The 23161-nt window shown below is 38.5% G+C and overlaps 1 protein-coding gene and 1 pseudogene across 12 annotated transcripts in view; one reads left to right on the forward strand and one right to left on the reverse strand.

Annotated features, from left to right (window-relative positions):
• Window positions 1-23161, forward strand: part of LOC309620082 (26S proteasome non-ATPase regulatory subunit 4 pseudogene) — a 198910-nt pseudogene that overhangs the window by 46036 nt on the left and 129713 nt on the right. The gene's annotated exons all lie outside the window — the stretch shown is intronic.
• ATP11C (ATPase phospholipid transporting 11C (ATP11C blood group)) overlaps window positions 10898-23161 on the reverse strand; it is a 166455-nt gene continuing 154191 nt past the window's right edge. For 6 of the 11 annotated variants that reach the window (XM_082376049.1, XM_082376056.1, XM_082376054.1 and 3 more), the window contains 3 exons: window positions 22417-22570; window positions 16134-16238; window positions 10898-13495 (listed from right to left, as the gene is read on the reverse strand). In XM_082376049.1, coding sequence (XP_082232175.1) covers window positions 16137-16238; window positions 22417-22570 — 256 coding nt within the window. In that variant the 3' untranslated portion in view covers window positions 10898-13495; window positions 16134-16136. Of the gene's footprint in view, window positions 13496-16133; window positions 16239-16914; window positions 17006-22416; window positions 22571-23161 lie in introns of those variants that run through there. The other 5 variants (XM_082376050.1, XM_082376051.1, XM_082376052.1 and 2 more) reach the window with 5 other exon arrangements.

The raw sequence follows: 23161 nt of genomic DNA on the forward strand, positions 1-23161 counted from the left end.
GGTCACGTCATTTGCAAATATTTTCTCCCAGTCCATAGTTTGTCTTTTTGTTTTGTTTATGGTGTCTTTTGCTGTGCAAAAGCTTATAAGTTTGATTAGGTCCCATTTGTTTATTTTTGCTTTTATTTCCATTGCCCTGGGAGACTGACCTAAGAAAACATTGGTACAATTGATGTCAGAGAATGTTTTGCCTATGTTCTCTTCTAGGATTTTTATGGTGTCATGTCTTATATTTAAGCCATTTTGAGTTTATTTTTGTGTAGGGTGTGAAGGTGTGTTCTACCTTAATTGATTTACATGCGGCTGTCCAGCGTTCCCAACATCACTTGCTGAAGAGACTGTCTTTTCTCCATTGTATATTCTTGCCTCCTTTGTCGAAGATTAATTGACCATAGGTGTGTGAGTTTATTTCTGGGCCCTCTATTCTGTTCCATTGATCATATGTCTGTTTTTGTGCCAGTAACACACTGTTTTGATTACTGTAGCTTTGTAGTATTGTCTGAAGTCTGGGAGGGTTATGCCTCAACTTTGTCTTTTTCTTCAGGATTGCTTTGGCAATTCTAGGTCTTTCGTGATTCCATATAAATTTTAGGATTATTTGTTCTAGTTCTGTGAAAAATGTCATGGGTAATTTGATAGGGATTGCATTAAATCTGTAGATTGCTTTGGGTAGGATGGCCATTTTAACAATTTAATTCTTCCAATCCAGGAGCATGGGATATCTTTCCATTTCTTTAAATCATCTTCAGTTTCCTTTATCAATGTTTTATTGTTCTCAGCGTATAAGTCTTTCACCTCCTTGCTTGGGTTTATTCCTAAGTATTTTATTTTTTGATGTGATTTTAAAAGGGTTTTTTCTTTTTACTTTCCCTTTCTGATATTTCATTGTTAGTGTAAAGAAATCAAAGCAAAATATTTTTGTTCAAAATATACAGGGGGCTGGAGCAGCAGATCTTTAAGGTACTTCCCAATCTTAAGATTACATATATCCCTAAAGGCTTATTAAAATACTACTACCCTTACTTGGTTCTTTATTCTTTTCTATATTATCTATGTATTTGAAGATGGACATATATTTAATTTATAATAAGAAATATAAAAAATATTTTTAAATAGACAACAAAATTAGACTCAAGTGATCCTTTTAAAACTTAAGTCAGATCATGTCACTCTGGTCATAATGCTCCAAACTTCCATCGCAATTAGAATAAAATCCAATGTCCTTACCATGGCTACAAGGTTCTACATCATCTTCTCCCTCCCTACATCTCTAATTTCAACTCTTACCACTCTCCCTCCATTTTGGTCACACCAATCTCCTGGCAGTACCTCCAATATGGCATGTAAGCTGCTATCTCAGCGTCTGTGCATTTGCTGTTCCCAGTGCCAGGATAACCCTCATAAGTTCATCCATATATCTCTCTCTTGCTTATTTCAATTCTCTGCTCAAATGTCACCATGTCAGAGAGAACCTCTTTCACTACCATATCTAAAGTAGCACGCTCTGAACACTTGCATTGATTACATGCTCATTAAAACTTCCTTTGTAATGTAAAAAAATGCCTGACGTAATGGTAATTGGACACAGAGAAAAAATACTTGCAAAATATGTGACAAAATGTACGTTTTCCTAATATACAAAGAGTTCTTACAAGTAAGGGAAAAAAAGATGAGCAACTGAATAGGAAAATGGGCAAAGGAAATGTAATTGCCAAAAGAAGAAATACAAACACCTACGTGTTTAAAATACTTAAACTCACACAAAAGCAAAGAAAAGCAAATACTACCAAAAATAAAGCACTATTTTTCCTCTAAACCAATGGTTGACAAACTTCTTCTGTAAAGATCTAGAAGTTTGCATGTTGTGGGCCACATATAGCATACAGTTTCTGTCACATAGTCTTCAACGTCTTTTTTTTTCGGCCGCGCCGTGGGGCATGCAGGATCTTAGTTCCCAGACCAGGGATCCAACCTGTGCCCCCTGCAGTGGGAGCAATGAGTCCTAAGCACTGAACCACCAGGGAATTCCCCACATCAGGATTTTAAGTGTACACATCCTTTGCCCCAGGAATTCCCCATCTTTGATTTTATACCAGAAGTTAATGCGGTAAGTGTGCAAATATTTTGGTTGAGAGTGCATTGACACGTCATTCACAGTAGCAGGCAGGAGGAGGAAAAGGAGAAAGCTAAATAGCCATCAAGCAGGCAATGGTAAAATAATCCATGTACATGAAATCAATAAAATACCACACAGTGATTTCAAAGGATGCTGTATATCTGAATCAATTAATGTGAAAAGGTCTTCATGGCTTTTTTTGGTTAAAAAAAAAATATATGTACACACACATAAAATAGTGTGTATATCATGGTTCAAATTATACAAAATTATACATACATATATATGTGTGTGTGTGTATGTGTATATCTATGTTACGTGTGTATGTTTGCATAGAGAGATAGTCTGAAGAACATGGTTAACAGGAGTGTGGCGGGATATTACTTGACATACTATTAGGTATTGCTTAATTTTGACAAGGTATCATCATTATAATCAGAAAAAATAAAACTCTTATTAAATTAGGAAAACATCAGGTCAACCCAAATGGATTTTTGCCTGAAATGCGATAATCTTCTAAAATTATCTTTCCAAAATTATTCTTACAATACAATCATGGTAGATATTTTTCTCCATTTGAACAAATAGTTTTATGGGTTTTATTGGCTTCTTGGTTTGTTTCTTGTGCTGAAAGTACAAAGTTACTCATTAATTTGTCATCTTATAAATATTCTTTTAGGATATCTAGGATCATGCATTTAAATTTTTGTCACCTCTTTTTCTCAAACTCACAGTGAACATTCACTGGCATTGTAGTATCATCGTATTCTCAAACCAGGGCACAGAGAATGGAACTAGAAGAACAGCACCACACCGCCTGCTGCCGTATGGAAGCTGGGGAAGGGTAGAGAGAAGATGGACGGTGAGAGGCACTCAAAGTGCATCACTCACGTCACTCTGTAATTTGCAGGCAAGCTGTCCTCAGTTACTGTATCATGTAAGCTTGCTGTGTTTGAAAATAAACGTGTAAATGAACAGAAATATCACAGCCCTGGTGTTCTGCATAGCACTTCAGTTGCACCATGTTTTGCACGAATGAGCAGCTTTTATGAATCAACAATGTGTATTTCAGTATTCAAATAGAAAGGCTTCACTGACAGAGTTAAAGTAGGACTTCAGATTAAAGCTCTTACCTCAGAAATGGGACACTTTTATTCTTGGAGAATAACTGTTTAATTTATTTGTTATTTTTGTGTTTGCTTTTTTGTTTATTATGAGAGTATACACGCTCATTGTGGAAGATTTGCAAACTATGGAAAAGCATAAAAAAACAGAAAAGCAAAACCCAGCCTTAATTACATCATCTGGTGGCCACCATGGTTAATTTTATGACATTCCCCCCAGTCATTTTGAGATCATACTGTTTTTATTTATTTATTTATTTATTTATTTATTTATTTATTTATTAACATCTTTATTGAAGTATAATTGCTTTACAATGTTGTGTTAGTTTCTGCTGTATAACAAAGTGAATCAGCTATAAATATACATATATCCCCATATCTCCTCACTCTTGCTCTCCCTACCACCCTCCCTCTCCCACTCCTCTAGGTGGTCACAAAGCACCGAGCTGATCTCCCTGTGCTATGCGGCTGCTTCCCACTAGCTATCTATTTTACATTTGGTGGTGTATATATGTCCATGCCACTCTCTCACTTCGTCCCAGCTTACCCTTCCCCCTCCCCGTGTCCTCAAGTCCATTCTCTACGTCTGCGTCTTTATTCCTGTCCTGCCCCTAGGTTCTTCAGAACCATGATCATACTGTTTATAATTTTGAATATTTTTTTTACTAAGCATTAAAGCATACTCGTTTCCCACTGGCAACAGTTTTTTAATAAGTGTGAAAAAATATGTCTTGGCTTCCAATATCAAACTAGTCATGAAATAAGGTTAACAGGTTACATTTGCACGACATGTTCTTTCATACCTCTATCATGAAAAATTCCAAATATACAAAATTGCATTTTAAATACCACAAGGATAATCAAAGTGAAAAAAAAAAACCACCACTGAAATCTAAACATTGGATTAGACACTGTTTTCAATCAAATGGTCAGAAGATTTCTTATAATCAAAAGGTGGGTCATTGTTACTCACAGCCCTTGATGACACCTCAGTGATTGACAAAAAAGTTAAAATTGCTATTTAAATTTTATATACAGGCCAACTTTAAGGCATGAAAAGAAAACAAGATAAAAATCTGTCATCCCTTTCTGGTTCCAAAATTATTCAATAGAACAGATAATTTAAATGTCAGAAAAAGGCTTTTCAAAGGCTTCCAGAAATATTGACAAATTACATAAACAATTTTTGCCTAATATTTTTGTCATTTAAGAGGTATTCTTACTTTATTAAAAAACACTTTCTGAAGGCTTCACATCAATTTTACCTGTTAAACAATAGTACTATTCAATTAAAATTCAAAGCAAATTTATATTTAGATTTCAATAGTACATGTTCATCCTTAAAAGATATAATTTGTTTTAAATAGCACAACCATCTGTCCTGTGATGGCTCACATGAGTTTAATTATTGGAGAAGTCTGAGAGGAATTTCTCCCATGAATACACATCCTGCTGAACTGTACTAAAAACATGAGATCTGACTCTGACATTTTTTTAAAAAATAAATTTATTTATTTTACTTATTTTTTATTTTTGGTTGCGTTGGGTCGTCGTTGCTGCACGTGGGCATTCTCTAGTTGCGGCGAGCGGGGGCTACTCTTCTTTGAGGTGCGCGGGCTTCTCATTGTGGTGGCTTCTCTTGCTGCGGAGCACGGGCTCTAGGCACGTGGGCTTCAGTACTTGTGGCACATGGGATCAGTAGTTGTGGCGCATGGGCTTAGTTGCTCCGCGGCATGTGGGATCTTCCAGGACCAGGGCTCGAACCCGTGTGCCCTGCATTGGCAGGCGGATTCTTAACCACTGCGCCACCAGGGAAGCCCTCTAGTTGGTTACATGTTATAATTTAAAAAGAAATCGGTGGGGGAAGTTAGGAGGTAGAGAGTAGATGTGGACCTATACGCATAGCAAAACTAATAGCTGACGGTGAGAGCTTCAAGGGAGGTGCCAGGACTATAGAAAGAAGGGAGGTGCCAGGACTATAGAAAGAAATCCGATATCCTCTTAAAGCCATGCAATGCGGAGGCGCGCAAACGTGGGAACCACGGCACTTCTTGCCCGGCACTGTGCTGGAACTCCAGAAATGACCCAGTGTCATCAGGAGAAGGTGATGTGGTATCCAGTGCCTTCTGTATATGGAGGCAGAGAAGAGTGCAGCACATTGTAAAAAGATTTCCACTAAGGAAAAATTTTGATGCTTAAATGAGTGACTTGCTGTTATCTGGAAAATCTAATTATGTAGAAACTGACAGTGCAGGATGAAAGAGATAATGCTTAAAAACAATGTGAAAGGCAGCTGTTAAGGAAATGTAGCAAATGCAGGGGGAGGCGTTCAACAAATATATTTGAAAAGTAAATTCAATTTCTAACCCTGTCTAGCCCCCCTCCTGCCAGGATGCCTAAATAAATGAATGAGTGAGCAAATGAATGAATGAATGCAAATTGTCCTTCCACGGGTCCCCCTCCTCAGGGCTGTTCTACGGTTCTTGGAGCTAATGCTGTGTCAAGGTGTTGGAGATGGACAAGGGCACCTGTCTGGTCCTCAGTCATCATCCACACTTATACCCGGGAGGTCCATCATCCCAATCTACATAGTGTCTCCTACAGCCAGAAGTTCTCCTGGCTCTTGCCATGTGGAGGCTTGGACGTCTCTGCCAAGGCTGGCTGGCTAGGATCCTGTCTGCCCAGAGGCACCCGGCCGTTGTCCTCTCCGTTCCTGCCGTTACCCTGGTACTATATACTTCTTAAGGTAATGAGCTGGCTATCTGTTTGAATATGGAGAAGGTAAAGGGGAAAAAGCAAAGAACACTCCTCACCCATCTTGTCATCTCTCTCTCTCTCTCTCTCTCTCTCTCTCTCCCCCCCTCCCCCTCCCCCCCCCCTTGGGAGTTCAAGCCAGTTGAGAAATAGGCTCAGGCATCAATCAGACAGATAAAATGCACTCGCTCATTTACGACGTGTTTGTTAAATACCATCTATGGTCCCAGAATTGCTCTAGGCATTAAGAACACAGAAGTGCCTGAAGCAGACAAAATAGCCATCTATTATTTGCAAAGCTGCATTTTAAAACTTGGCTTAGCTTGCAGCGGAAATGACATTCCTGAATTGAATTTATCCATTGTAGTCAAAGATTTCAGTGGCTGGAAAACCGAAACCACCCCTCCACCCTTCCAGTATGGTTCCCTGTCCCCAGTGAGCTTACTGCACAGAAGATCCAGGGATGGAGAAAAGACCACCAGCAGACTCGAAGCTGGCAGCTCTAAAAGAGAAGGGGCCAGAGCAGGCTGAAACACACACACGTGTGTGCACACGCACACATGGCATAAACCCTTCTCCAGGCTCACCCATTAGTACTTGAGTGGGTGGAGAGAGGGGCAGAAAGCTCGTTCCACATGCTTCAGGGAGGGTGAGAGTTCCAATTTTATGGGTGGAGGCAGGAACATGAAGAGGGAAAATTATTCCCTTTGCAATCAATATTGCAGATTTTATCCAGACCCTTGTGAATTTTTAATTTTGAATACGATGTAGGTGAATTTATCTAGATATGCTTACTCCTTCATTTTGTTCTAGTGTTTACGCTTAAGTGTCTATTATTACTAATTGAGAAGACTGTATTATATAAGGGCCTTCTACTTCCATTAAGCTATGCATCCATAAAAGTTATCATCTGTATGTATCACACTAAGTATATTACAGAAGTCAGTTCAGATTACATGCGTTGCTCACACTTCCCAGCTCTGCTCTACTCTGTGATGCTGGCGAGTGACTCCCTTCAAGCTGTTTCCCAAGATGGCTGGCTTCCACCTGGGTCCAGCCAGAGGCTTGGGGGCAGGCGGGAGAAGCCAGGGTGTTTGTACCTCATGTTGCATCTTTAACAGTGGCTGAGTCTGCTGTTGTTCCAGCCTCTCCAGGTAGGTCCACCATGATTCCTGTTTCTGCCATAGCATCCAGGATTGCCACCTTCTCTTTGTCCCCTCAGCCTGAGTGGTTCTGGCCACCTCCTCTTTCTAATCTCTGGGCTGCTTTACAGAGAGCCCCAGTTGGCTTTGCCCCTCTGCCATCACATGTGTAATCAATTCCCTGTTTTAAGTTCCCTCCATTTTAAATACATGGAATGGTCTCTGTTTTCTACTTTGGAGTTTGAGGCTTTTGGCTTGAAAACTGTCTTCATTTACATCTTTCTCAGATCATGAAAATGAACTCCATCAACTGAGTGGGGAGGAAAGAGTGTTCCATGGAAAACTGGTGTCCGACGATTTCTTATTAGGTGGTCTATGCAAAAAGGTTTCCTTGGTCCAGTGTTTGGAACACTGTGGGTTAAAAGAAGTCAAATGGGTTTAATATTAGATCTCTCATAGAGTTTAATGTTCTAGTATGCATTGTAACTTAGGGCGATCATACACAGAACTTCCCAAAGTTAGTTAACCAGGGAACCCCCTTTTTCAAGGACTTTCTAATAACATTTCCCAGGACTCTTAATGCTTCATACAACCCAGTTTGGGAAATACTAAACAATCATCTCAGCCAGACTTTTGCTAGGAGTGGGGTAGAATAATTTGAGATGGAGATTGCCGGCAACATTCCCACATTCTTACTTTAAGCGATGTACATATTTTAGATACCAGGTGGCTAGCCTGATGCCTCATCATTAAATTGAAGGAGCTTATTTGTATTCTCACTCAGATGGGGGGAAGCTGGGTTAGGAGGATAAAACTTGCCTCGGGAACCACCTGAAAAACGTGAGGGAAACCTAGTCCAACAACAAATTAGATGGAAGGGAAAACCTGGGCCTAGGGCATTCTGAGGGCACCCGCCTCAACCTTAAGGGCATTGGCATGAGTCTCATTCATGGTTTGATCTGGGGTAGACGGACGCATCCAGGTGAACCTACAGGAAAAATGACTGCAGAAAGATTTCCTTTTAAATTATTGTAGACTCCAGCAGGACATGCTTTAGGAATCCTAGACAAACCGCAGTGCGGTGTAGCGGGAAACACGTGGATCAGACCTAGGTTCAGTCCTGAGGGACCAGGGACAAGACAATTAACTTATCTGAGCCCCCGTTTCTTCTCTTTTTTTGTTCATTTAGTTCTTTTGGCTGCGCGGCATGTGGGATCTTAGTTCTCTGACTAGGGATCGAACCCGTGCCCCCTGCAGTGGAAGCGCAGTCTTAACCACTGGACGGCCAGGGAAGTCCTGAGCCCCAGTTTCTTTATCTTTAAGAATCTGGAATTTAATGATCTCTACATAGAGCTGTTGTGAAGATTAAATGAAGTAGGCAAAAGCATTCTGTAAAGGGCTATGCAGATATTTGTTAATAAATTATATTTTAGTCTTCTATAGTCAGCTCAGTTTAATGCCCTCTCCCATTAATATTTGTATACTTCATTATGTTTTAGCTTTATTTTTCAAATTATAATTTTGAAATAATTTCAGACTTAAGTTGCAAAAATAGTACAAAGAATTCCCATATACTCTCCACTCAGATCCCCCCAAATATAATCACAGCACAATTTCAAAAATCAGGAAATTAACATTGATATAACCTATATACCACAGTCAAACTCCATCAATTACCCCGCTAATGTCCAATTTCTGGTCCAGGATCCAACTGAGGACCATACGCTGCACTTGTTATGTCATCTTCATTTCCTTGATCTGGGACTTTCTGGGTGTTTGTCTTTAATCATGTTAATAATTTTGAAGATTACAAGCCAGCTAAAGTGTAGAATATCCCTCAGTTTGGATCGGTCTGATGCTGTCTCATAGCTGACATTAACATTTTGCATTAATGTTGTGATTATTTATTCAGGCCATCAAAGGTGATATAATGATGGAAATGCAGTGTCCTGGTTAAGTGCCTGGACTCCCAGGTCAGAAGACCTGGGTTTAAATTCTGGTTCTACCAGACTGTGTGACCTTGGCTGGTGACTCAGTTTCCTTATCTGTCAGATGGAGAAATGTTAATACCTATTTCATAGGGTTGTCGGGATTATTAAAGGAGTGAATATATGTAAAGTTACTGGAACAGTGCCTGGCACATAGTAAATGCTATCTAAGTGTTAGCTTACATGAGGAGTTGGGCTTTTAGTGGCTTTACCGGTAGGAAATATGTCCTAACAAATTGATGAAGAGATCAAAGAAGCAGCAGGCATTTTAGCTGGGAACATCCATTGCCCCTCTCCACCCAAAGAGCCAGGGCCAAAGACCTTTGGCTAGCAGGCATTCTGCTCCACCAAGAGGTGCACTGTTCTTTCAGCCAGAGGCCTGCTCATAGCACTTGCTCCTAAGCCCATGAGATGAGGACTTGCTTGGTCCACAATAGGTCCACGTACTAGGAACTGAGGCCACATTTCCTTACCCGTCAGTTGCTGGGAAATACGTGTCAAATTAATTAAAAAATGTTGTGAAATAATTAAGCCCCCCATTTTCCTGACAACTATTCCCAGAACTCAGGCTTTCAAGCTTCATTAGTATGCATCCAGCACTTCAGCTGCGGACACATTCACTGAATAACCATAGTGATAACCTCAGCCCCTAACCTTTGCATGTGCTTCTTGTTGAAGGGGCCAAACCACTCAGCCCCTCACAATACTTACTTTATTGGCCAATCCTGGGCAGACGACACAGTGAGGCAGCGTCTTAATAGGCTGGATGGGGGAAGGGAAGGAAACCTGAAGAGACTAATTCCAAGAAGGTAGAAAGAATCTAAGACATATCTATGAAAATTTGGTAAATGACAACTATTTATTAAAAATGTCAAAGCAGCAACAAAACCCCTTAATAGAAAAATAGCAGTGCATTCAGCTGACTAGCAAATGACATTTTACAAAGCAATTATGATCTTTTACCTCACTTGATCACCCTTCACCCCCAAGACACCATTTTATAGGCGAGAAGAAAGAGGACTGAGAGGGAAATGGCTCTAAGTGGCAAAGCTGAAACTCAACTCAGGTCTTACCTCCAAATATAGCACATTTCCCACTTTACAACAAAAAAAAGAGGAAATGCTCTAAATGTAGGTCAAAGACTAACAGGATTAAAAGACTACAAAAATATAGAGACTGAAGTGTAAAAACGTAATGAAACCAGCTACAGTGGAGACTTTAGTTTCTTAGAAGTCAAGGAGGGCAGGGTTTTTCAAGGAAAAGGACTTTCACAAGGCCTTAGATGCAGGCTGAGCAACGACACAGGGAAGGAAGGGGGATGGGGAGAGGGGGAGAGAGGTGTAGGGGAAGGGGGGCGAGGGACAGAAAGGTGTACACACACACCTTTGGTGTAAACACACACACCTTTGGTGTAAACACACACTATTAAGAATCAAATGATTTCAATGGGATGCAGACACAGACCATGTATTGTACAACCTCCAACGAGTGAGCACTGCCAAGCACACGGCAGACTTTCAATATGTATTTGCTGATTTGGCTGGACTTTTACGTATGCAGCAACCAGATACAGCCTTATTCAAAACTCCCACAAATATCGGAAACTCCCCAAATTAGGTATTGCCCTCAAGTGCTAGTTGAACGTATGCAGAAGTGGTCAGTCTTTTGTGAGTTGTACAGGCAAAGAGGCAATTAGAAACTTATTTCCCATCACCAAATTGCTTCCATATTACTTTTACGTCAGACAGACCTTCCCAAAAAAGAGGCTAAAAATATCAACCATACCATACCAAAGTTTATTGATTACATCAAACAAAATTTCTGTAATGAAAAAGGCAAGTTGCATTCATAAAAGATGGCATTCACATTCATTATAGAAAGCAAAAACGATGTAAAAAATTGCTGAAGTGAAAAATGTAATATTGCAGTCCCATTTTGCAAGCTGAAAAATGATTTCGTCAACACTTGCATAAAATCTGCATTTATATACTGCATGTTATTAAAAAATTTCATCACTAAATTATTATGGATTTTGCAAATTTAGGCTTGTATTTTATACTGTTGCTGGTGTAAATGTGGTAGATATGGAATTTATGTTTTCAGTTTCCCAGGTAACATCCTCAAAGAGTGGAGAACAGCTGTGAAAACTACAAGGACATTTTGTAGTTCAAAATTATTCAAATGATGGGTATATGATCCTATTATTACATTTTACCCCTTTCTCTGACACAAAATAAGGTGGTTAGATTGTAGTGATAGGAATACTGGATGGCTTACTTCAAGTTATTCCATCTGCTAACCCCACGCTAACCAATTTTTTTGCTTACTAATAAAATATCTTTCAAAAAATAAAGTCAGGTCCCTCTCAAGGATCTAGGCCATGATATTACACGTCACTGCCATCGTGAATTTGAGCTGCAGTGTAACGTGTAGCTTATTAGACACAACTCTAAATCCCCCTTGTCTTTCTTCCAGGATGCAAGGAATTTTACATGCCACCAGTTACATTTCCACTACCCTAGATATTCTGATTATGTCACATCTCTAATGGTCTGCATTAAACAAGCCTCTCTAATTAAGGTGGGCTCTCTGTATTCACAGTCCTTATAATTCTTATGTAGAACAACAATAACAATACAGCAACAACTATAAAAACAAGAACAACAACAAAACATCGAAAACTCTCCTGGGTCTGATTTTTTAGCTCTTTGGAATAGGTAAAGAATATATGGACTTGGTTTTCAGCAGACTGCCCCAAATACTAGGCTACTAGAACACAGCACACCTAGGAAGGTGTGATGGCACCTAACAAAATACTCAAAAATAATACTGATAGATGAGAACAAATGAAATAATGAAAAAGGGTCAGTAATGATGGAATGGTTTCTGACAACTGAAATTATGTCCTTTCTAAAATTTAAGAAAAATTACACCTAAACATTAACACAAAATACAAATGGAAGAATCAAATGTGCCATATGGACTTTATAAATACACTGGTATAGACTGAATCTAATACTCCTCCAAATCAAGGTACAATATAAACACTAATAATAGTACAGGCATGCCAGAAAGACAACCAAGAATGGAAACTGGTAAGAAAATACCTTTTAAAAGACCATTTCAATCTAGTAGTCAAATGTAGTCACTTATATCCGAAAAAAGCGTGTTTAATTTTAACATTTAATAAAGACACACCACATTTATATGTTTTAGGTGAACTCCTTAGGAGGTTAAAACCTCCCTCTAGTCCAGTAAGTCAAGGACTTTACCAAGGTGAATCTCGTGGTTTAGAGTTAGACCATTACTCTAGCCAAGTTTGCTAAGAGAGACAACATTCATGTTCAGAGTCGTGCTATGGACCCTTCCTCCTCCCAAATCGGCAAGTTAAAAAAAAAAAAAAGTGCTGCATATATGCACAGATGCAACCTCTTTCAAATAAAAACCGTTAACAGTTTGAAATTAAGCTATTCTTCCTTCCTCTCCACAAAAAAATTATAAAAGACTGATGTTCAGAATGGCCTTTATTTTTATGTAACTGTGGTTTTGCCCATCTTGCCTCAGATCCCAGTACAACTAATATTGGGAAAATCTATTATATCTTAACTATTTTGAGGAGCTACTGATTGGAAATGCTTTCTTTTCAAATCTAGTAGCCTTACACTCATTAAGTGTAATCCAGAAGAACAAAAATAAATAATTTCTTTTGATTTTTGCAAAAATACCCAGGGTTAACGTTCTTTCCACCTTTCAAGTTATTTTTTGGCAAGGATATTCTAATCAAGACAAAATTAGCACGTGGGTGAACAGAAAGGATTAACTACTATCTGATGCACTGATTTAGTACTCTTATATTTTCAAGTATTCCTTTCATATGTTGAAAAAAATAATTTAACATTATCATTCAGCAGGAACAAGAAATGTGATCCAAATTGCCTATTTCTTCTGCCAGGCAAAAAAAGTAATATTAGCAAAATCTATTCATTCCCATTGCATGACTTCTACTTTATACTATCGTATTTAAATCCATTCAGAGTTCATGGGTTAAAAGAGCACCCACTTGGTAGTTATTTTATTCTATCTAAAGCCAGAAATTCTAAATATTCTTGCTTTCAACCTTCATATAATTCATAACTTAGAGCTTTGGCCATAACGGCTACTTACAATAACTGTAAATGCTTAAGAGAGTCATTTGGTATCTTAGTGGACATTTATTCTGAACCTTAGACATAAGATAGTGGTTTAGTTTGTTGCATATCAAGTATCCTGAGATGATAACTTTTTGTAGTTGCTTCTTCATGCTTTCTTTTAGCTGTAACCACTGTCAATATGCTTGTAGGACAATAACATAGGCAGTTCAAGATTCGGATTCTGAAAGATTTAAAATACACAGAGTTAAAAGTTTTATCTTAATAATGTAAAACCATCTGTTCAGCATTTTCAAAAATAAATCAAGTAGTAAATTTTGTTATGAGAATAAAACAATTGTTTTAACAAAGCTGCCAAGTTTTATTCACATGCAGGGAAAAAAAAAGTGACACAATAACCAATTTTGAATCCTTTATTCATTTGTCAGCTGAATAGATTCAGACTTGCTCTTTGCTTTTGGACTGCTCCAGGGTTCTTTTAAGAACTGGTACCACTAGGACAGCAGAGGTTTAGCTCCACTAAGATCCCTTCTAGTCTGTGAGGGACAGAAGGGACATGAAAACAGGGACATTTTATTTAACTTTCTATCTCTAGCACCCAGCCCAGTGTCTGGTGCACAGCAGATGCTCAGGACATGCTGAATGAATGCATCAACTGTTTTTTGGTTGTGTTAATTATGACAAAGTCTGAAGATACATTGTTCTGAAAGACTGTTATGAAAGTACTTTTCCTTTACTTAAAGAAACATGTTTCCTCTCTATAATATTGAAGTTAATTTTCTTTTTGGTAGATCATGTATCTATGAGTCAACTGACTCCTGTTTTTCTTATTCATCATCCTTTTAGAAAAGAAACCACAGAAATCTCCCTAAGAAATCTGTAGATTCTTCTTTGTCCTCTAAACGCTATCACATGCTATGATCAGGATGGGGCATGATAGGGCAACTGATCAGTGAGTATAAATCAGGTATGTGGAGAAGTGGAAGTCTTATGTCAAGGGAGTGAACCTAATCCTTGATTCTCCACTCAAAAATCCAACTTTTTAAAACCTGAGTAGTGGAGGGCCTTAAGGGGTGTACTATTTTCTCCCCCTTTAGGTGCACCTTCCTTGCCATACTTGGACTAGAAGTTCTTTAGAATACCTTCCATTCCTTTTGATGTTCCATTCTCTCATATTAGTTCTTCAGGTAGCAGGGTCAGGGTGACCCTAACCAAAATAAGGTTGCCATTCATATCGAGAACTTATAAAAGGAGTCAGGCAGTTCCCTTATCAACCAAGGACAAACTCGGTGGCTAAACTAATTGCCAAATATTTTCCTTGGAGAAGAAATAATGTCACATGAAAATATATTCCTAGAAGGAATAACTACATTAAAAATAAAACAATCGTTTTTTGAAAAACCTCCTCAGTTGCGTTAGGCAGTGTAGGGGTTAAGGCCCTGGAGAGACCAAAAGCAGTAGTAGTGTCTGCTACCCAGCCTAGTCTCCCAAACCACAGACCAAGCTAAGGCACGCAATCCAGGGGGATACAAAATTCACTGGAAACAGTATAGCTAAAATGCATCACTCAGCTTAGGACAAGGCTATCTGGAACAAAATAGTCAAAGACCTTGAAGGCTACTGGGAAGCAGATTCATTACCGAGGGACAACATAAGCAGGTGAGTCACTCCAAATGGGTAAAAGGATGTATGTAGACTGAGACAAAATGAATTGGCTTCCAAAATAACACTGCAGATGCAGACTGTGATGAACAGTAGGAGCTAGAAGAACCAATGGATTCAATCCCTTAGCTCAGTTTTTATTCTTTGCTGGAGGGCAGGGGAGTTGATAGCTGATGAAAAAATGGGCCTATGAGGCGGACTCACAATTGTCAGCATCACAGTGAACTGACCTGCAACTGTCATTCATGCTGATCATTAATTTTTATGTGGGCATGAAAGACAGCCCTGACCTAAGCCATATAGAGTTGTTTCCAAGCTGACAAGCTTGTAAACCTCATTCATGAATTATTCTACATTCCCATGGATGGATAAAAGACCTTTAAAGGTCTAGGGTGACAGAGGCCCCTGCAGTGGGAAAATGAGTACACGTAGAGGAGTCATTCTGAGTTCAAGGATTCCTCCCATGGCATATCAATTCCTTCCAAATCTTTTTTTGGGGGGTAAATGAAACAATGTTATAAAATTAATTTACTCACTTTTGGAAAAATTAATTATGAAGCATTCTATATGATTAGGCTAGCATCCCCCTGAATGGCTAGGAAAGGTTTTACCTCTGAAAGTTGAAACATTTAGCTTGAATAAAACTTGACACTACAAAAAGTGATTAGAGTAGATTGGTTCATTAACATATACTTGGGGACCAGACATTTACAAGGACATTAAATATACACCTGGAAACACAGACACAGCACATGGAGGTACAAACACACTGAATTATTTTCACATAATTCCCAAAAGAACATGCAGTGCTAAAACTGACTTGATATTATACAGATGCAATTTTGGAATATTTATTTTCAATTTTTCCAAATCATCTTTTAAAATCAAAATTATATTTCCTAATCAGTATTAACAAGCATTTTCACGTGATGCCATGACAACATGCCCCTTATAAATTAAATATACTGTATTGCCCTTCAGTTCTGGAAAACGCCTAAAATTTTATTTGGGGCTTAGCAAATTTAAAATATGTATTCCTCCATATTCCAAGCAATGCATCTTTATATTTTTGCAAAGAATAGTATAAAGTTCACCACACCAACAGCAGAGAAAATTTAGAGAGTGATATTTTCATTTTTTCTTTATAATGCTGTTAATCTGTTTCTTTAAAGCCAGCCCGCTTGTTTAACACTAGGTACCTGTTACAATATATTAGATTCGTCTGAGAATGTTCGTAAAAGAAGAGGTCTGACTGAAGGTCTGGTGGATAATGAGTCAGATGCCTTTTTACAGCTCAGATTTCTCTGTAATAGTGAGGTAAAGATACTTAACGCATTTGAAGATTGGTTAACCTACCTGGTGATAAAAATGTACGAAGAAAAAAATAATTTCCTACAGACTACTCCTCTGGCCAAAAGTACAAATGATTACACTACAGCAAATGCGTAACATTTAAATGAATACATTTAAAGACCTAAGAAAGTCTCCAATTCGAGTTGAATTGTTTTCATGGTAGAAGAGTACAGACATTAGTAGTACGTGGCAAACTTGGGTTTTTGAAATGACACTGGTTAAGTTATGCGGTTGATGAAGTCAGTATGGTTCGATTAGTAAACCTTACCATCCTTTTGGTGAACACCTCTGAGAGTTGTGCCGGTGCTGTGAGTGTACTGAACAAAGAGGAATTTGTGCAAAACATTCCTGTCTTAGTGAACAGACTAGCTGTAACACACTGTGGCTTCTACTACGACCAGGAACCAATGGGACTACAGACCTACAGTCCAAGTTTTTGAAAATCACTTTCTCTCCAGTGTGACAATTTGAGAAGGTGAACAAATGATTAAAGGAAAATGACAAAATATTCTTAAGTATCAATAGAAGATGTAAAGATGAGTCATGAGAATTTTTCATAAAGAATCAGAAAATGATGTCAAGCAAATGAGAATGCAAGCAAGTTGGAACATTAAGAAAGGAAATCACCTTATTCACTCCAAGAGAAACTGTGATTGCTGGAAGTTTGAGAAAGCATGAAGATAGTAGATGTTCCTGAGGAAGGGAGGCGTTTCGTTACCTTGTTCACAATTGCACAAAAGGTGGAAAATTGCAGTAGAAAAAAGAGAAATGCAGAAACCAAAAAGAAAAAAAAAAAAGTAAATATTCTCTGAAATGTAAAACATTTAAAAAGAAACCTTGAGAATTCGAAGTCGAAATGACGTTAGTTTTGAAGACGTTACTTTCTGAAGTAAAAGTAGAGTTAGAGTTAGGAATAGTCTATTATATGAGCAAACTACTATTTCTCTGTATAGCAATTAAAAATTTTTTTTCTTAATGGGAAAATTGACTATTTTGAATAAAGTAATTAAAAAATATGTTTCTCATTGAAATAAAGCTCCTCTCTAATCATTAACTCACTAGCTTACACTGTTCAAAATCCACTGGTCAGAGAGCTAGGCTGAGGGTCCATCACCAGTCTATATTGAAGTAACTGTCTCCCCTATCCAGTTGCATAGATGGAATATGAAGGGACTGACTGCCCTTGGGCAGTTCCAGGTTAAAAACCTAATCAAAACTAACATAATGGAAAAACTGTTGGTGAAACCACACTTCAGTGCCGTTTACCTCTGAACCAATCTTTAACGTCCTTTATTCTAACATAATTTGATCAGTTTCCCCCTTTTCTCCTATAGAGACTCTTTAAAAGTGTTGGCTGAAGAGCTATGAATTTTTCCTTTAAAACACTTAGAAAAAGTAAAAACCGATAACTTAAAGTTTAATCAGAAAACCTAAGAGGTTAGTTTTTTCTTATTCTGTGCCTAAAGCTATAGGCTAATTTATAGACTTGGTTTTGGTATTGCTCAAGCAAAACAGAAGATGAGTGGTCAACTATGCGGATGAGCTTAATGATTCTCCTAATCAAGATTACCCGTATTATCTCCTTAGCAGCTAATGGAAATACGCTTACAAAAAGAAACCAGCTAAAGTAACACATATATCTATCACAGTCTAATAAACATTTATACTTCTAAAGGCAAATATTTTTATTTATTCATATATATTTTAACATAACTACATTTTTTCCTGTTCACATTTTACCTTAAATACAGTTGGTGACACGTTGGTAACATGCAAATTACCAATTGATAAAGCTAGAGAAATAAATATTTCGTTTCTGAGAAAAAATTTTAAAATTGCTCTGTCTTCTATTTTGTGAGCAAAAACCTTGCAACAAGATTAACATGATACCAAATCACCCACCCTGTGTTTAAAATACAAGCCCATCTATTTAAGACTATAACTGAAACACATTTTGGTGTGCTCAAAACCTTGTTTCCAACGGTCAGAGATAAAAGTATTTCTAGGAAGTAGAAATTTTAGGGGTTAATAGGTTACTTTATAAAGGAAAACAAAAGAAATATGAAAGTACAGAAGGCAGCAGAGAGCATGGAAAGAGTAAAGCAATAAAAAAATTGACACAGCTAGCAATTGGTTGGGGGAGGGTGAGAAGGATGGGAGATAACTAAAACAGTATGAAATTTCCACATTCCTTTGCAGTCATCTAGAGAGTTTTGACTCTGGCTCAATTAGCAGTTTGTCAAAGAGGCCAATGCATAAAGGTCCACCTCAACAGCCACGATGTTAGGATTCAACTTTATATTTGTCTAATTTAGATGACAGGACTGTTAACCCTCAGAACTCTTGGTTCTATGTGACACTGTCAGGATTGCAATAGTAATCATCATTGTCACCATTGTTATTATAAGGATAAATTGTATTCTCCAAAGTGCTTTCTCTGGGAATTTTGCTCAGACACCTGACATTCTTCCTTTTCCTGTCTTCCACTCTGAAAGAGCTCCCTGCGTAATGGAATGTTTCCTGTTGTTTGTGCAGACCTCACATGCAAGGTATGGCCATGTTGCTGGGTCCATTCTCATTAGATTTTAGTGTCTCCATGTCTACTAGGCAAAGTCAAGCCTCCTTTAGATCATGGTGGTTTACACGGGAAAACTTTACATAAAGATATGTGGAGAATTCCTCCGCTGGAAATGGGAACTGGTATTTACCAGTTGGCCAGAAGGTCCAGGTGTATTTCATTGATTAAGAGACAGCCCAAGAAATGTGCTTAAGAGGGGACACAGCTTTTTGAAATACCAAAAATCCTAAACTTTAAATTTCCTTTAAAGTGTTATCTGCTGTACCACTGTTCAGTGCTCCATGATAGTTTCATCATACGCTTGTCAGCAGCATGGCGATGAGGCTTTGTCAGTTTATAAGCTAAAGAAAAGTCCTATGATCCTTAATGATGGGACTTTAGCTCAAGAATTAACTACACTGCTGAAAATAAGGGTGTGAAAATATTTACCCCTGAGTTAAACGAGTGAGGGAACCTATTTTCTAAGAGAGAATTCTTTCTAATGCTAATATCATGACAGAACTCAGCTGTGGTGGAGGCTTCTGGAGGTAGTGACTTGGACCTTGAAATAGCTCAGCTGTGTTACAACAAGCCATAGTATTGAATCTACTGTTCTGTTTATACCTGCTTACAGAAGTGTTCCAAATAAGTCCCCTTTATAACTCAACTAGAGTGAGAGCTCCTTGTGAGAGCTACATCTGATTCTTCTCTGAATGATCAACACCTAGTACAGCAGCTAGCTTACAGTCAACCCTCGGGCAATGTGTGCTGAATTGAATAGAATTCAACAGAAGGCTGCTTCTATAATTGTTAAATGTAAATGGCTTAGCTTCTTTCTCAAATGCCATAGACATTTTCTCTATCCGCTGCTGAGTTCCCTTCTTAAAGCAGCTGCCAAGACTCACAGGAGGATAGCACTGGCAGTCTACTTACCACAGGCATTTCTGGCTCTACATACAAAGGGTCCCTAGCTTACTGGTTGAAGTCAGGGGGATCTTCTACCTCTAGCTCGGGACACGCACTTTATCCCATTAGGGAGCCTGTCAGGTATGAGGCTGACCCAGTGTAAAAGAATCCTTTGCGTTTCTTTAAAATGAGGCCAATGTCTTAGCAAGGGATATTGAACGAAGTAGGAAGTCACCCAGGATGCCAGACTGTTGGTCATTAAAATACTCTTTTCTCCTTTATCTTAGAAGTGGCCTCTGCCTCTTTGATGTGGCCAACTAGAGCCTTGTGTAAATAGATGTGACTTATCAGAGTAGTCATGGCTGCCATGTTTCAGTTGGCCTTTATGCATTCATATGCACTACTTTGCTCTTGCATTTTCTCACAAGGGGAAAAAAAGAAAACAAAAAAGGCAGTGCTGCTGAGTGCCCACAATGTTTTGTCTCATCTGCAAGCCTCACAATCCCATAGAGTCTGAAAAAACATTTAGCCTTTCAGACTCTGGATGTAAAGAGAGATGTTCATCAGTAGGTGGTTCAACACATGTTCACTGGTTCAGTGACGATAGGAATAAATGAATGAATGAGTGAACGAATGAAGGTGATTATGGAAATTCTCCTGGTTGTTCTAGCATATCAGCATGCCAAGCTACAGCACAGACACTGGAATTCCTCCTATCATGGACATAATCCATGGCAAACAAATCTCATGCTGAACCCTGGAAACATTCTACACTGCTAAGTAAAAAGGGCCGCAGTCCCAGAACTCCATGCTTTCGTTCAACAGAAGTTTGGAATCTGCTGTTTGCGTGGAAAGAAAATGTTCTAAGTCTTTATCTGTGACTACCTTGTAGCATCCCTCCATTTAATGGCCATTTAACTTATATAAAAACATTTAAAATATTTAGTAGCCATTTAATTTATGTAAAAGTCACCTCCAGCCAGTGTCTAATTTTTTTTTAAAGGGCTTAAGGAAGAGGATAAGATGATATGTTTGAAGGTTTTGATTTCTGAGATTTTTGTCTCATCTTTACAGCATGAAGCTGGGTGTGAGCCATTATTTAGCATGAGCTCCATTACCCCAAATAAGAAAAACATCGAGGAACTCCTCAAAGTGTACTCCCAAATAAGGAGATCCTTCCTAGACAAATCTCTATTACAACAAGGCACCAAAAGATTTCTTACTGTGACATTTTCTGTTTGGCTTCATGCAAATTGCCACTTGAGCCATTCTGGGAGGAACCTGTTTTATCCCTGTTCAACTTGTATTAAAGGTATAATCAGACAAGTAAATGCCACTTTTCCATTCTAAGACTAAACACCAGGCTGGAGGAGTTAGTGGGGGGTCTACTGGAAGGATTAGAGAGAGATTAAGGTGGTCTTAGGTTAACGTTACTGTGTGCAGTTCCACCCATAAGGCATGCAGAAGCAGGGAGTTAAGGCCAGTTCTGACCACCTAACTATACAGTGATTGGCCGTGTATACCAAGAATCAATGTGGCTTATGCCACTGATAATCTACTGCTTTTGAGTGGGGCTGATACTGACTTGTGTCATGAAGCTCCTCTCTTACACATCTAATCACTGAAGATTTTCCCACTATAATCATTTTAGTTCCCTATTCTGCATGATGCCAACCACTGCAATCAATCAATACGAAAAAAAAAAAATCAAGGCAAACCAGTTTTGTGGCTAAACTGGTTGGCAAATTTAATGAAATAGATCAGGTAGATATAGCTTAGTCTACTTGAAAATATTGCCTTGGAGGGGCTACAAGATCTAATTGGTGTCAATATGATCGAAACAGGGTTTTGTTTGGCAAAATGAGCTAGTGTTGATAGGAATATGACATATTTAATTAACCTGTTGGTCAAAATTTGCCAGAAGTTTTATTTTCAAGGCTAATCTATCCCTTTCAGTTTAAAGGCTTTTTCAGAAAGGCTCAAAAGATATCAGACAATGCAGGGCCAAGCGATTAGGCTGACAGAGGGTAATAACTTCTCATTCCCGCAAAAAATTTACCATATAAGCAGCAAAAATAAAAACACACTCATAAAACAATCTTGAATTTTTACAAGTGTGTTCAAGAGGGGAAGGATGTAGAAACCACATCCAGGGAATTCTCTTTGGTTCAAATATACTGCTGGACAGACAGGGCTAGAAGCAACACAGAGATTAAGCAGCACTATAATTAAAGGAAGGGGAAAGGTTTGAAACAGGCAAATTGGGATTATCAACTAAAAAAAAAAAATCTGCAAACAACCCATGGGGAAATTTCTAAGGTTAAAGCTGGAATGTTGGTGTGGAAATTCCCAGTGTGAAAATTCTAGGTTAAATTAAAAAAAAAATCATTTTTTCCGTTTAAAATTCCATATGGAGCATATGAGATACTCCATATGGATTGCTAAAGGTCACATAGAACACTATTAAGGAATCTACTTACCACCTGCATTGGATAACGAAGTTTTTTACTATACTTTTTATGCAGAAGAGGAAATTAAGTGATGAACCTGTAAGGAGGGGTTTAACATGCTGTAACTAATGCAATTCTCTAAATAAAGTTTTTAGTTCACGGCAGATATTGAAGCCCCTTCCAAAAATCAGGTGGTAATATAAACTTAGTTCTTACCCTGGCACTTCTTCTTCTTACATTCTTTAATACTATCAGGAGAATCTCAGGGAAAAGGCTGATAAATATTAGAAGAACTATGGCCAACCATGTGGATACAGAAGACAGCATTTGAGCAAATACAAAATACATTCTCTGTTGTTTGAGAAAAGGCCTAGAGTGGAAAGAAAATACATAATGGAAAAACAAATCAGTTCCTGTTATATGAAACAGTAGTGTAACTGAAACTTTTGTATTTAAAAGGAATCCTCGTTATATACATTAATAAAAATAATTTTCTTTAGGACGACCCAGAAGTAGTAAACCGATTTCATTTACTAAATGTTTGGAAAGAAAAGGAATGATAATCAAAGGGGAAAAAAGATGCTAAAATGCATTTGACTTGAAAACAACTAAGCGATCAATTTTAAAGCTGCCAACTGGAGAATATTTATTTGCATTAGAAAATGCTGGAGGGCTTCCCTGGTGGTGCAGTGGTTAAGAATCCGCCTGCCAATGCAGGGGACACGGGTTCAAGCCCTGGTCCGGGAAGATCCCACATGCTGCAGAGCAACTAAGCCTGTGCGCCACAACTACTGAGCCTGCGCTCTAGAGCCCGTGAGCCACAACTACTGAGCCCGCGCGCCACAACTACTGAAGCCCACGCGCCTAGAGCCCGTGCTCCGTAACAAGAGAAGCCACCGCAATGGGAAGTCCGCGCGCCGCAACGAAGAGTAGCCCCCGCTCGCCACAACTAGAGAAAGCC

The sequence above is a fragment of the Balaenoptera borealis genome, assembly GCF_965194805.1.
Source record: "Balaenoptera borealis genome assembly, chromosome: X".
NCBI classification, from domain to species: Eukaryota; Metazoa; Chordata; class Mammalia; order Artiodactyla; family Balaenopteridae; genus Balaenoptera; species Balaenoptera borealis.